We start from the raw sequence: 13,081 nt of genomic DNA on the forward strand, positions 1-13,081 counted from the left end.
GCATGCCCAAACACCCAAAACACATGAATAAAACCTTACAGAGATCACTTCTTGTGGATTCAACTGAGAAACATCAGATGGGATAAACTTGGCAGATAGAAGTGAGAATTTTGATGTGACAACCAGCTTTTGATCATCTCGTTCTGCAAACATGGATATGAGTCACTCATTGACTCTGTAGCTTTGGCCAGTTATTCTGTAGCCTTGATGCCCAGTTCTTATTCTAGCCGTGTGCAATATCAACAAACATGAAGTACAATATAGCATCTGACCTAGGACTCGCAGGCGCTCAAACTTGTAACCAGGATATAGAAGAGATCTGAGCTGCTCAGCATGTCCTGCAACAGCGAAAAGGTAACTGCATTTAGGCCAGCCCATTCAAAAACAACCATCGCACATTTCAAACGACTCTTGAATAATGATAATAAGTTTTAATGTTCAACACCAACCAGCAAAGTCTGATATAAGTTCCACTTTCATAAAAGCCTTCGCTACACCATTAGACAGGGGCACTTCCAAAGTTATCAAAGAATCGGATACATGCGTAACCAGACCACAAACCTCATGTCCAACTGATATTTTCTTTTCTTCATCACCATGTGGATTATGTAACCCAAGAAGGCTGGTAGAAGAAATGTTTAAATTTAAAAATTTGACACTACAAGTCTGAGAGTGATCAAAGTTTACATCGATAGACTTGATAAAGGCAAATAAAAATTACAAACAAACCTGCTAGGTGATAAAACAAAACTAAGAGAGAGCCTTTGTGCTGATGAATCTGCTCTTAACACCTTGCACTTAACCACTTGCCCAGTTTGAAAGACAGATTTGGGATCAACACCAGGATCAAGGCCCAGTTGTGTTCTGAAAACCAAGGCAAGGAGCAGGAGCACACTTTCAACAATCTGGATGCACAAACAAATTGTTGAAAGGTTCTTGGGCTCTTCGATCAAGATTTTACCGGTGAACTAAACCTTTGACATTGTTGTAGAAGCATACAAAACACCCATAATCTTCGATGCCTGAAATCCAGCCATGAGTCACAAGGCCCTCAACAGCCTCTTCATATGTGGCAACTGGCTTCAACTTAGACGATAGCTGCATAAACAAAAAAGTAAAGATTCCTGCATCTTTGAGATGCTTGAAGAAATGCATACTGAAAAGAATGGACAAACGCTAATATGACTAACCATTGTCCTCTTGTGAGTCACAGTAATTTTCTTTGTGTCTGCTGCACAAGTCAGGACTCTAAACTTCAATCTAGCACCAACCTGGATAAGCAAGAGTTTCGTTCACAGCCTTATTGCGATAAAAAGTAATCAAAATGCACTGGCAACCCCAAATTCATTCATTACTACCTTGAACTTTCCACTAGGCTTTGGCCGTTGAAACTCAGACATATGTTGCAAAGGGCAGAGCGCCTTCACACCATCTGCAAGTTTCACAAATGCCCCAAAGGCCTCAACGGAGGTAATTTCACCCGTAATAGTCATTCCAGGATGAACATCTGCGCAGCTCAAGACTCGTTGGTTGACTTTACTATCCTGTAAGAGACTCTTAGTTAACTTGAAGTCAGCTAAGCTAACTTTATCATAAGACGAGAAAAATATGTTTTGTTTACTTTTAATGTAACTACAGCTAATCCATCCATCAGTCTCTTGCCAATCACCCTTGCCTTCGTTTTTTTGCCTTCCTTAAACATCTCTTGCAGTTGTTCCACATGTTCATCTGATGCATCAGAAATCTGGAAACAAGAACTTACGATCAGGATACAATAGTGTAATGCCAAGAATTATCCTGCAGACCGACTTATTGTTTTTGTGCAAGTGCCTTACATGTGCATAGCCTGCAAAAGATGTGTCTCTGATAGGAAGCTCCAAAAGCAGCCCGATTGTAATATCCACTCTTCGAACAGTCGCCTTTTCGCACAAGTCACCTATTTTTACACCCTACGAAAACCAACCAGCTAAATAAACAACCTTCAATGACATGAAACTTAACTAGAAACTATTCGCTATAAGCTATATTCAACTCACAATGGTGGGAGCCATGTTCTGCACAAGTTGGGAGTTAAGTGAGAGACCAATTGACTTGTTTGTGTTGTCCACATAAAGAACCCTAGCCTTCAACTGCCAACAATACAAGTTGATTATACAGATACAGATGATTGATGCACCACACAAACTTGTGTTATTACCTGATATGGTTCAAAAATTTATAAACATCCTTAGCTTAATGCATCATGCTTTACAAGTTGAAATAATTAAATACAACATAAGCACACAAATTTCCATGACGCACAGCTATGAAGAGAGGAAAAGAGGAAAGAGAGGTTCTCACGAGTCACAGTTGCTACTTTTTGCGTACTCTTCGCCCCGTACCACATGCTCAATTTGGTTCCGGATGGAGCTAGCTAAATATATGCATATCATGAACTCCAGGAGATATAGCCTCTCACCTTTGAAATAGAGCTCCATCCCCACTTACTGTTAGGTGCAGCGGAATGAATGTTGTTTTTTCTCAAGATTAGTGATCTTTATTGCTCAAGGTTCCTTTTAGTTCATAGGGAAAGAGAGAGCTTTCCGTCTTATGGAGAGTGCTATGATCACGAACAAAGTGAGTGGATATTGTGCGTGCAAGTGAATGGGACTGAGAGAAGGAGAGAGAAGAGATACGACACCGAGAGGTTGTAAAACCCTCCTCCGAAGGCCCCCCTCTACTCGGCGAGAGTGGTCTAACTTGATTGCACAAAGGTGTACAATGCGTATGCAATGGACTATGCCGATGACGACAACGGTGGTGACAACGACGACTTGATGGCTGAAATCTGAGATCTTCTAATCGCTGAATTTCGGGACTGTTTTGGTGGCTGAAAATGACTGTTTTGGTTGCGTTTTCATGGCCGAAAATGGGGGAACATCTGCAACCAATTTGGGGGACACCTGCTACTGTGCATAAGGCTGAAAATCTGCGGTCTGAAGTGGCTTAGGACTGAAAACACAAAACGCTGGCTGAATCTGGCTTTCACCAAAAACGCTAGGCTGATTTGTATCTACAAACACAAACGCTGATGGATCTGGTGCATGCGAGGCTGATCCGACTCTGTAAAGCAAAAACGCTGAAGTCTGCAAAGTGGCTGGCGTTTTGGTGAAGAAAAAGCTGGGCTGGTTGTGTGGCGCTCGGCTTTCTACTGCTAGCACGGGGAGAAACTGCAATGCTGGGGGATCTAGGTGATGACGGCGATATCTGCAAATGAGGAAAACGCAAATGGTGGGGATCTAGCCCGGCGAGGATGAACTCCAAAACACTGGGTGTGCTGGGGGGTACTGCTGAGAAGTTGCCTATTGAGCGGAAAGCTCCTGCTGCCTCTTCTGCCAGAAAGTGCTAACTTGGGTTTGCTTATATATTAACTTAGCAAAATTGCCCTACCTACTTTTGTTGGAAAGTCACTTAAAAATAATATGTGAAAATACCAATAAATAGAAAAATAGGCTAAATGCACTAAAAAATTACCCTAACTGATGCTCATGGATTCTGATGGGAATTCCGATGATCATGCTGTGTGCAACCGAAGGATATGCATCTATGCTAAGTGACTGGGCATGCACGGTCTACGAATACACTCACAAAAGTGCCAGATCACTTCTAATCTAACTTGACTGGACTTGACAGAAACCCTGCTATGGTGTAGCTTGGCCACGGACATATAGGGTTGGGATGTGTCACGTGACATCCCCTCCTTGTCAAAGTGAGGTACTGATACTGAACTGTATCGCGTCGAGGGAGATCGCCAACAGCATCCGGAATCCTGGAAGCGACTCTTGGCCGGCCCACTCTGATGTGTGGGTCGTGCGGTACTTGAACTTCATAAAGGTCTGCAACACTTGCTTCTTTGGGCCGCGCCGAAAGCGACACAAAGTCTTCTGTGGCTCCTTCAATGCTTCAACTTCGTCTAGAGTCGTGCTTCCTTCGTCTTGAACATCATAAAGGTCTGCAACGCTTGCTTCTTTGGGCCGCGCCGAAAGCGACACAAAGTCTTCTGTGGCTCCTGCAATGCTTCAACTTCGTCTAGAGTCGTGCTTCCTTCGTCTTCAAGAATCTCCATGGTTGAAAACTCCTGAAACAATCTCCAACACAAAACCATGAACATACCCATTCCATGTACAGTGAAGGAAAAAAATCTTGTCTTCGCTAAAGACTGTGTATGCAATGTCGATGATTATGGAGATGGAGTGACAAACCGTTCATCAAACTCATGCAAACAATGAGGTCGAATCATTTCTGTTTGATCGAAATCAATCAACTGTGGCAAATCACAATGGAAATGCCCATGCTTGGTGCTCATACAATCATGTGCTCTTTCAGAAACTGTGTCATGCCAAGGAAGCGACATAGAATACGACTTCCTTACATACAAACTTTTCAACTTTTCATGAACAATCCGCATACATTCGTGCTCATCCATGAGAGAAACGTGCTGAACATACAATATGTCATGCCTCCGAAAAGGGATCACATTACGATGTTGATTAAAATAGAGGAAACCTTCACGAATGAAACAATCGAACAATGCGTGCGTATCAATCATGCGAACACATAATACTTCCTGTGAGGGTTCCTTGGACCTAGGCTCGAGAGCCAAGATCGCTTCTTCCTGAATGATCGAATCGTCCTGTGGGGGTTCTTTGGACCTCGACTCGAAAGCAAACATCGGTTCTTCGTGATTGATCGAATCTGCAACGAGGTTAGCTTCGCTAGAAAAAGCATCAACTAACACATCATTCTTGTGAACAATCACATCTTCTTCAAGCAACTCATCAGGCTTGTGAGAAATCACATCTTGATCATGCAAATCATCATACTTGTCATTGTCATCCAAATCATCATGCAATTCATTATCAATCAAATCATCATCATGCTTCACACAATCATGCAAATCCTGTGTATCATGCTTTGGAGAAGAAGAGACTGAGAGAGTCTCCCTTTCCCGATCTTGTTGAATCTGTGTCTGCATTCGAGAAAAGAGTCGCAACATCTCTTGCCTTTATTGCTTTGTTCTCTCGATCGAATTCTACTTCTCTTGCTTTGGCTTTCAAGCGTGCTTGCTCGTGCTCACGCGCTATGGCTGCCATTCTTTCTTGGTACTTACGCTCGAAGGTTGCCATGTCTTCTTCGTAGGCTTTTCTTTCTGCTTCTCATTCGGCATCTCTTGCTTTGTCTTCTAACTTCTTGTCCATCATCCTCTTGTCGAAAGTCTCCATAGGAGTTAGTGCAATCGGTGTCGTAGATGGAGAAGGGTCAGAAAAACCTCCTGGTGGGGAAAATTCTTCTTCGCCTCTCTCATGCTCATCACCTTCAAGCGAAGTATCCATTCCGCTTCAAGTCATGACCATTCTGAAGTCGTGGATTCTTGTGGGTCCTTGGGGGTCTTGGGTTCTTAAGTTCACGAGGAACTTGGGTTCTTGAGAGTCTTCAGGTTCTTGAGGTCCTTGATTCGTGAGAATCTTGGGTTCTTGAGGATCTTGAGGTTCTTGAGTCTTGACGGTCTTGGGTTCTTCGGGTTCATGAGGTTTTCTTTCGCTTGCAAATCACGTTGAAGAAGGATCTTCTCTTCACCAGAGTTCTACCCTTTTCTGCGGACGCACCCCTTGGCGGCCTTGCGCTCACACCAAGGTTGCTTTTTTCCACCTCACGTCGATTGGCCGGCTGCTAAGTGCACGGTCCGCTCTCAATGAGTGAAAAGAGACACAAGGGGAGACTGGACAAGCCCTTCTTTCTTGGGATATCTGTCACTCTTAAACAAAACACGATTAGGAATCGCCACGCCCAAGTAAACTTGGGTTCGTGCGATCGCAATAAGCAAAAAAATTCTTGTGGTTCTTGCGGTTCTTTCTTTGAGTAATGCAGAAGACCTCCAAAGCTCTGATACCAATGTTACGTGCAACGGAATGAATGTTGTTTTTTCTCAAGATTAGTGATCTGTATTGCTCAAGGTTCCTTTTAGTTCTTAGGGAAAGAGAGAGCTTTCCGTCTTATGGAGAGTGCTATGATCACGAACAAACTGTGTGGATATTGTGCGTGCAAGTGAATGAGACTAAGAGAAGGAGAGTGAAGAGATACGACACCGAGCGGTTGTAAAACCCTCCTCCGAAGGCCCCACTCTCGTCAGCGAGAGTGGTCTAACTTGATTGCACAAAGGTGTACAATGCGTATGCAATGGACTAATGCAATGAAGTATGCCGATGAAGACGACGGTGGTGACGACGACGACTTGATGGCTGAAATCTGAGATCTTCTAATCGCTGAATTTCGGGACTGTATTGGTGGCTGAAAATGACTGTTTTGGCTGCGTTTTTATGGCTGAAAATGGGGGAACATCTGCAACCAACTTGGGGGACATCTGCTACTGTGCATAAGGCTGAAAATCTGCGATCTGAAGTAGCTTAGGGCTGAAAACACAAAACGCTCGCTGAATCTCGCTTTCACCAAAAACGCTAGGCTGATTTGTATCTACAAACACAAATAATAAGTGAAAATACCAATAAATAAGAAAATAGGCTAAATGCACTCGAAAATTCCCCTAATTGATGCTAATGGATTCTAATGGGAATTCCGATGATCATGTTGTGTGCAACCGGAGGATATGCATCTATGCTAAGTGACTAGGCATGCACGGTCTACGAATAGACTCACAAAAGTGCCAGATCACTTCTAATCTAACTTTATTGGACTTGACGGAAAGCTGGCTATGGTGTAGCTTGTCCACGGACACATAGGGTTGGGATGTGTCACGTGACACTTACATCCTTATGTATTATGGCTGCTTTCCAGCTATCTTGTATCAATTTTATTTTGTACGTGTGTGTGTGTGTGTGCACGTGTTGCACGGAGCAGACCCCATGAAGGAGTTCCTCTTCTGCTATCAGGGGTTCTGCTTCCCTTCATTGTCTGCCAACACATTAGTTCGAGATTGCTTATTCAGATTGTGTGTGTGTGTGTGTGTGTGTGTGTGTGTGTGTGTGTGTGTGTGTGTGTGTGTGTGCGCGCGCGCTTGGTGGGAGCTCTACAGGTTCGCAGTGTGTTGCATGCTCGGCACATTACGCCTTCCCGCTGCCCCAGATGCCTTGAAGCTGAGGAGACCGTGCCACACTTGTTGTGGTGTTGTCGTCACTCCAGAGCCTTCATTCGACAAGTGTTAACTGCTCTTCGACTGTGTTTTCCTTCCGGCTCTTTTCACAAACGATTTTGGCTTTTTGGGGTGCTTCGGTGTCACGTGACACATCCCAACCCTATGTGTCCGTGGACAAGCTACACCACAGCAGGGTTCAGTCAGTCCAGTCAAATCTAGATTAGCAGTGATCTGGCACTTTTGTGAGACCCTACATGCCCAGTCACTTAACATAGATGCATATCCTCCGGTTGCCCACAGCATGATCATCCGAATTCCCATCAGAATCCATGAGCATCAGTTAGGGGAATTTTCCAATGCATTTAGCCTATTTTCCTATTTTTGGTTATTTTCACTTATTATTTTTAAGTGACTTTCCAACAAAAGTAGGTAGGGCAATTTTGCTAAGTTAATATATAAGCAAACCCAAGTTAGCACTTTCTGGCAGAAGAGGCAGCAGGAGCTTCCCGCTCAACAGGCAACTTCTCAGCAGTACCCCCCTCAACACGTAGCCTCGCCATACCTCTCACCCCATCCTTGGCGTTTTTCCCAGATCAAGACATCGCCATCAAACCCCACTGTCAGGCGTTTTCTCCCTTAGCTACCTCAGCCGTGTAACCGTTCCGGCTCAGCAACTTCAGCGTTTTTGTTGCAACTACTAACGCTAGGGCATGCTGGCCATTCCAGCGTTTTGGGATTGCAGAAACCTCAGCAGATCAGCGTTTTCCTTGCAAGTCATCAGCGTTTCCAACCCCAGCACAGCAGAAGAGAATTCAGCCAAAAACGCTAGCATTGCCCCAGCCATCTTAGCGTTTCTGGGATCGGAAATTCAGCAGTCAGAATACACACAGTTTCAGCCATGACATAGTAGCAGATCCCCCCCAAGTTGGTTGCAGATGTTCTCCCATTTTCAGCCATAAAAACGCAGCCAAACAGTCATTTTCAGCCACCGAAACAGTCCCGAAATTCAGTGATTAGAAGATCTCAGATTTCAGCCATCAAGTCGTCGTCGTCACCACCGTCGTCGTCATCGGAATAGTCCCATTGCATCAGTCCATTGCATACGCATTGTACACATTTGCGCAATCAAAGAAGACCACTCTCGCCGACGAGAGTGGGGCCTTCGGAGGAGGGTTTTACGAACTCTCGGGTGTCGTATCTCTTCTCTCTCCTTCTCTCAGTCTCATTCACTTGCACGCACAATATCCACTCACTTTGTTCGTGATCACAGCACTCTACAAGACAGAACGCTCCCTCCTTCCCTAAGAACTAAAAGGAACCTTGAGCAATAAAGATCACTAATCTTGAGAAAATACAACATTCATTCCGCTGCACCTTACATTGGTGTCAGAGCTTTGGAAGTGTTCTGCATTATTCAAGGAAAGAACCACAAGAACCACAAGAATTGTTTTCCTTGTTGCGATCCCATGAACCCAAGTTTACTTGGGCGTGGCGATTCCTAATCGTGTTTTGTTGAAGAGTGATAGGAATCCCAAGAAAGAAGGGCTTGTCCAGCCTCCCCTTGTGTCTCTTTTCACTCATTGAGAGCGGACCGTGCACTTAGCAGCCGGCCAATCGACGTGAGGTGGGAAAAAGCAACCTTGTGTGAGCGCAAGGCCACCCAGGGGTGCGCCCGCAGAAAGGAGTAGAACTCGGGTGAAGAGAAGATCCTTCTCCAACGCGATGCAAGCGAAAGAAAACCTCAAGAACCCCTAGAACTCAAGGACCTCAAGAACCCAAGAAACCAAGACTCTCAAGAACCCAAGTTCCTCGTGAACTTACGAACCCAAGACCCCCAAGAATCCACAAGAACCCACGACTTCAGAACGCTTGGAAGCCAAAGAACGACAAGCCAAATTGGATCATGAATTCAAAGAAAGACAAGTAGAAATGCAACGCAGACAAGTAGAGAACCAAGCAAGACAAGCAGAATTTTATCGCGAGAACAAAGCACGACTGCAAGAGATGTTGCGACTCTTTTCTCAAGTGCAGGCACCGATGCAAGAGATTCGGGAAAAGGAGACTGTCTTAGTCTCTTCTTCTCCATCGCATGATACACAGGATCTGCATGATCGTATGAAGCATGATGATGTTTTGAACGACAATGATAAGCACAATGATTTGGATGACAAAGAGAAGCATGATGATTTGAATGACAAGCATGATGATTTGGATGACACTGATAAGCATGATGATTTGCATGATCAAGATGTGATCTCTCACAAGCATGATGAGTTGCATGAAGATGATATGATTGTTCACAAGGAAGATGTGTTAGTGGATGCTTTTCCTAGCGAAGCTAATCTCGTTGTAGATTCGATCAATCACGAAGCACCGATCTTGGCTTTCGAGTCGAGGTCCAAAGAACCCCCACAGGATGATTCGATCATTCAGGACGAACCGATCTTGGCTCTCGAGCCTTGGTCCACAGGAAGTATTATGTGTTCGCATTGTTGATACGCACGCATTGTTCGAGTGTTTCATTCATGAAGGTTTCCTCTATTTTAGTCAACATCGTTATGTGTCCCTTTTATTAGGCATGACCTATTGCATGATCATCACGTTTCTCATCGATGAGCACGAATGTATGCAGATTGTTCATGAAAAGCTGAAAAGTTTGTATGTAAGGAAGTCGCATTCCATGTCTCTTCCTTGGCATGACACAGTTTCCGAAAGAGCACATGATTGTATGAGCACCAAGCATGGGCATTTCCATTGTGATTAGCCACAGTTGATTGATTTCGATCAACAGAAAAGATTCGACCTCATTGTTTGCATGTGTTTGATGAACGGGTTGTCACTCCGTCTCTTTGTTCATCTACATTGCATGCATGGTATTTAGAGAACATAAGATTTTCTTCCTTCACTTTACATGGAATGGGTATGTTCATGCTTTTGTGTTGGAGATGGTTTCAGGAATTTTCAGCCATGGAGATTCTTGAAGACGAAAGAAGCAGATCTCTAGACGCAGTTGACGCAAGAAAGGAGATTCAAATGACTTTGTGTCGCTTTCGGGGCGGCCCAAAGAAACAAGCGTTGCAAACCTTTATGAAGTTCAAGTACCGCTTGACCCACACAGCAGAGTGGACCGGCGAAGAGTCCCTTCCAGGATTCCGGATGCTGTTGGCGATCTCCCTCAACGCCATACAATTCGGTACCAGTACCTCACTTTGAAAAGGAGGGGATGTCACGTGACACATCCCAACCCTATGTGTCCGTGGACAAGCTACACCACAGCAGGGTTCGGTCAGTCCAATCAAATATAGATTAGCAGTGATCTGACACTTTTGTGAGTCTATTCGTAGACCGTGCATGCCCAATCACTTAGCATAGATGCATATCCTCCGATTGCACACAGCATGATCATCCGAATTCCCATCAGAATCCATGAGCATCAGTTAGGGGAATTTTCCAATGCATTTAGCCTATTTTCCTATTTTTGGTTATTTTCACTTATTATTTTTAAGTGACTTTCCAACAAAAGTAGGTAGGGCAATTTTGCTAAGTTAATATATAAGCAAACCCAAGTTAGCACTTTCTGGTAGAAGAGGCAGCAGGAGCTTCCCGCTCAACAGGCAACTTCTCATAAGTACCCCCCCTCAGCACGTAGCCTCGCCATACCTCTCACCCCATCCTTGGCGTTTTTCCTAGATCAAGCCATCGCCATCAAACCCCATTGTCTGGCGTTTTCTCCCTTAGCTACCTCAGCCCTGTAGCAGTTCTGGCTCAGCAACTTCAGCGTTTTTGTTGCAACTACTAACGCTAGGGCATGCTGACCATTCCAACGTTTTGGGATTGCAGAAACCTCAGCAGATCAGCGTTTTCCTTGCAAGTCATCAGCGTTTCCAACCCCAGCAGAGCAGAAGAGAATTCAGCCAAAAACGCTAGCATTGCCCCAGCCATCTTAGCGTTTTTGGGATCGGAAATTCAGCAGTCAGAATACACACAGTTTCAGCCATGACATAGTTGCAGATCCCCCCCCAAGTTGGTTGCAGATGTTCTCCCATTTTCAGCCATAAAAACGCAGCCAAACAGTCATTTTCAGCCACCGAAACAGTCCCGAAATTCAGCGATTAGAAGATCTCAGATTTCAGCCATCAAGTCGTCGTCGTTACCACCGTCGTCGTCATCGGCATAGTCCCATTGCATACGCATTGTACACATTTGCACAATCAAAGTAGACCACTCTCGCCGACGAGAGTGGGGCCTTCGGAGGAGGGTTTTACAAACTCTCGGGTGTCGTATCTCTTCTCTCTCCTTCTCTCAATCTCATTCACTTGCACGCACAATATCCACTCACTTTGTTCGTGATCACAGCACTCTACAAGACGGAAGGCTCTCTCCTTCCCTAAGAACTAAAAGGAACCTTGAGCAATAAAGATCACTACTCTTGAGAAAATACAACATTCATTCCGTTGCACCTTACATTTGGTCACCACAATCTCAATTTGCGGTCTTCTTCACCTGGGTCAGATTTTGGACTATGTGGGCCATCTGGCATCATAGGAACTCCTTAATGTTCGAGGTCACTTTTGTTGACCCCATTCCCTATTTCAAATTATCTCTTGGTCAAGTGCTGCATTTTGCCTATGAAGCTGGAGACATCACTCTTGATGCCTACAGGATTTACTTTGACTGTTTCTAGCCTTCGGAGCCTCATAGTGCTCCGTCTTTTGTATCCCTTTCTTTTCGTGGGTTTTCCTCACTTTGAGGTTTCCCACTTGTAAATTAATCAAAGCAGATTTACAAAAAAAAAGTGTGTGTGTGTGGGTGTGTTGCGCACAACACACCCCATGGAGGAGTTACTCTCATCCGCTATCAGGGGTTCTGCTCCCCTTCATTGTATGCCAGCACATTAGTTCAGATGGCTTCTTTAGGACTTCTCGCTTTTCATCAACTTTGTACTTGTAGAGACAGTTCACACCTGAGTCCACTTGTAACTTGTTGTTTTTGAGGTGTTTCAACCTAGTATCTGAGAAAGCTTGTTCAACCCTCTTTTCTCTCGCCTGTCACGCCCAGATCTTTCTAATCTCCCTCTCATATAGCCTCGTGGACCAATATCCCAGCAGTTCTGGTCGTCTACAATTGAATTGGCACCAGTGGGTGAAGGTTGTATCAGCAATCTATGCCACAAATCAACATAATCGAAACATCAAAAGGGGCTTCTATGTCACATACTTTGACGTGTCAACCACTAAAGACCAAGAGGGTTAGGACTCACTAAGCCTAACCCTAGCCAGTATATACATATCAGCCAAGGGGCCTAAACCCTAGCAGAAGGGTAAGAAGAAGAAGTCCTCAAAACTCACAGATTCTTGCTGAGTGGCCTAAGAGACAAATTGGGTTAGGATTAAAAATCCTAACCCAGGCAACTTACCAAGCAGTGGTCGAGGGGCCTAAAACCTAAAATAAAGCGCACGCACACACGCACTCTCAAATTGCATGGAAGTTGATGACGTGGCATGCTGTACGGACACCCCCGTGATTTGCGAACCTACATGCTGATGTGGCAGCGGTGTACGGACAGCACCCTGGGCACTTGCTTTTGGACCAGATGCTTTTAGGAGCCTTGCTTTTCATGTAATTGCTTTTGGATGGGCCCAAGACCTTCAAATAAGGGGGCCATTGCAGTCTGCGAGTGGAACTTTGCCACGCCGTGTCTCGGGTGGATTCTCTCTCTTTTAGTTCCGTGGTTTGAAGAGCTAAACGTCAGTTAAAATATATTCTTTCAGTTGGCACATGGTGCCGCTCTCGCGAACTCCACGCTGTAGCTTTTTCCCAAGTGGTGATCTCGCCAGGGGAATTGTAGATTTGTTGTCTTTGTTTTGCACTTTTTTTTTTACTTAGGTGGTTTGGAAGGTCATAGCTTGCCTCGTCAATTACACCCAACCACATCTACCATTGCTAGATGCT

General features: G+C 44.7%; 1 protein-coding gene across 2 annotated transcripts in view; it reads right to left on the reverse strand.

The window, feature by feature from the left end:
- LOC147439619 (RIBOSOMAL RNA PROCESSING 5) overlaps positions 1 to 13,081 on the reverse strand; it is a 227,635-nt gene that overhangs the window by 158,420 nt on the left and 56,134 nt on the right. For both annotated transcript variants that reach the window (XM_086485434.1, XM_086485433.1), the window contains exons 9-18: positions 2,037 to 2,129; positions 1,836 to 1,949; positions 1,622 to 1,744; positions 1,359 to 1,544; positions 1,191 to 1,271; positions 962 to 1,098; positions 730 to 864; positions 450 to 622; positions 273 to 338; positions 40 to 143 (exon numbers count right to left, since the gene is read on the reverse strand). In XM_086485434.1, coding sequence (XP_086341560.1) covers positions 40 to 143; positions 273 to 338; positions 450 to 622; positions 730 to 864; positions 962 to 1,098; positions 1,191 to 1,271; positions 1,359 to 1,544; positions 1,622 to 1,744; positions 1,836 to 1,949; positions 2,037 to 2,129 — 1,212 coding nt within the window. The remainder of the gene's footprint in view (positions 1 to 39; positions 144 to 272; positions 339 to 449; positions 623 to 729; positions 865 to 961; positions 1,099 to 1,190; positions 1,272 to 1,358; positions 1,545 to 1,621; positions 1,745 to 1,835; positions 1,950 to 2,036; positions 2,130 to 13,081) is intronic.

The sequence above is a fragment of the Adiantum capillus-veneris genome, chromosome 16, assembly GCF_014529385.1.
Source record: "Adiantum capillus-veneris isolate H3 chromosome 16, ASM1452938v2, whole genome shotgun sequence".
NCBI lineage: Eukaryota > Viridiplantae > Streptophyta > Polypodiopsida > Polypodiales > Pteridaceae > Adiantum > Adiantum capillus-veneris.